Source organism: Salvelinus sp. IW2-2015, linkage group LG32 (assembly GCF_002910315.2).
Source record: "Salvelinus sp. IW2-2015 linkage group LG32, ASM291031v2, whole genome shotgun sequence".
NCBI lineage: Eukaryota > Metazoa > Chordata > Actinopteri > Salmoniformes > Salmonidae > Salvelinus > Salvelinus sp. IW2-2015.
In genome coordinates this window covers 3,385,951-3,387,494 of record NC_036871.1, presented here as the reverse complement: position 1 = coordinate 3,387,494, position 1,544 = coordinate 3,385,951, and the positions used below count along the sequence as shown (strand labels likewise).

The 1,544-nt window shown below is 53.6% G+C and overlaps 1 protein-coding gene across 2 annotated transcripts in view; it reads left to right on the top strand.

Moving 5' to 3' along the window:
• The first annotated feature begins 240 nt into the window (after nucleotides 1–240).
• Nucleotides 241–1,544, top strand: part of bfsp2 (beaded filament structural protein 2, phakinin) — a 6,154-nt gene continuing 4,850 nt past the window's right edge. Inside the window, exon 1 of one of the 2 annotated variants that reach the window (XM_023978083.2) lies at nucleotides 241–892. In XM_023978083.2, the coding sequence (XP_023833851.1) occupies nucleotides 446–892 (447 nt within the window). In that variant the 5' untranslated portion in view covers nucleotides 241–445. The remainder of the gene's footprint in view (nucleotides 893–1,544) is intronic. The other variant, XM_023978082.2, reaches the window with a different exon arrangement.

Below are 1,544 nucleotides of genomic sequence, written 5' to 3'. Positions count from 1 at the left end.
ACACATACAAAAAGAGGAGGTAGAAGCATCTCCAGTCAGATTTTGTCTAGTCAGATGACGTACCGGTGGCAGTTTGTGCTTGGGGATAGGCTGAGCAAGCCAGCGCTCAATGGAGTTTTCCTGAGAGGGCTCCAATGCTGAGTCAACCAAAAAAAACAACCAGCACCCACACACAAAGAGCCCCAATAAACCAACCTGAACCAGGCCACAGTCACAATGACAACACAAACACCACAAGGGAACAATAAGCCCCTCTGCTTTCCAGAAGCCCAGGCCGCAATAAAGAGCCATGCGCCCAGGGACACCGGCTGTTTGACACCACAGGCCACCAAACAGATTCTCAAGCCACTCAATGATGTCTATGCATGGTGACTAGCCTTCTTCTGACACGCACACGCTCCCGCATTCTCTCGTCTCATACCCACATTCTCCAAGAACAAGGGCCATGCCTCTGCCAAGACGTCGATCCTCCTTCTTGGGCCAGCCCTCCGCTGCAGAGCGCCCGGGTAGCGCCAGCACCAGGGCTGGCACCGCGTGCATCACCACAGCCCCCCGGGGCGTCTTTGTGGGGACAGCCCCCACGGGCGGCACCTCCAGTCTGGGCACACGCGTGTCGCGGCGTGCCCTGGGCATCAGCAGTGTGTTCCTGCAGGGGCTGAGGAGCACGGCTGTGCCTGTTATGCCACGTGGGGCTGGGGCTGGTGGCAGGCAGCACCCCGGGGGTGCTGAGAGCCTTAACGGCTGCCTGATGGAGTACAGGGACAAGGTGCACGCCCTGGAGCTGCTCAACCAGCAGCTGGAGGAGCAGATCAGACACTGCCTGGATCGTAAGGCGTCCAGTGCCGGAGCCTGGGGTCCCCTCAGACAGGACTGGGAGGACGTCTACAGGCAGGTAAGGAAGGGGAGAGAAGGAGGTAGTTGAGGATGATGGGTAGAGAGGATACAGATAGGTGAGGGGGAGAAAGGCAGCGCAGGGAGGAGAGGGGTAAAGAAGAACTAGTAGGACTTCTACAGGAAGAGGGAGAGGGAGGAGGGAGTTGAGTATGATGGGTAGAGGGTACAGACGGATAAGGAGGGTAAGAGAAAGAACGGGAGGAGAGGGGTAGAGAAGGACTGGGTACAGGTAAATAAGAGAGGGAGTGGTTGAATTGTTCACAAGTCCTAGAATGAAGATAAGAAAACTCCTGCCGATGCGGCAGGGCAGCATTTTTCTGTTCTGTGCCTCCGACCAGATGGGAGTAGGTTGAAGCACTGATTGAGTGGGTGATTGGAGCTGGAGATTGTGGCGGGATTTGCGCTGGATAGTGCGTTCATTTAAAAGTGACAGTTTTGGAATGGGGAGTCTAACTTTGAAGCAGTGTTCATGATCCTCAATTGTTTATTGCACTGTGAGACTGTTAGCATATTTTAATTTGTTTTCCTTTATTTAACCAGGGGAAACCCATTAACACCAGGGTCTCATTTATAAGGCTGCCCTGGGAACAATACATCAACATGATCAGCCTCAATACAATACTATAGTTACAATGACACATTACAACAAA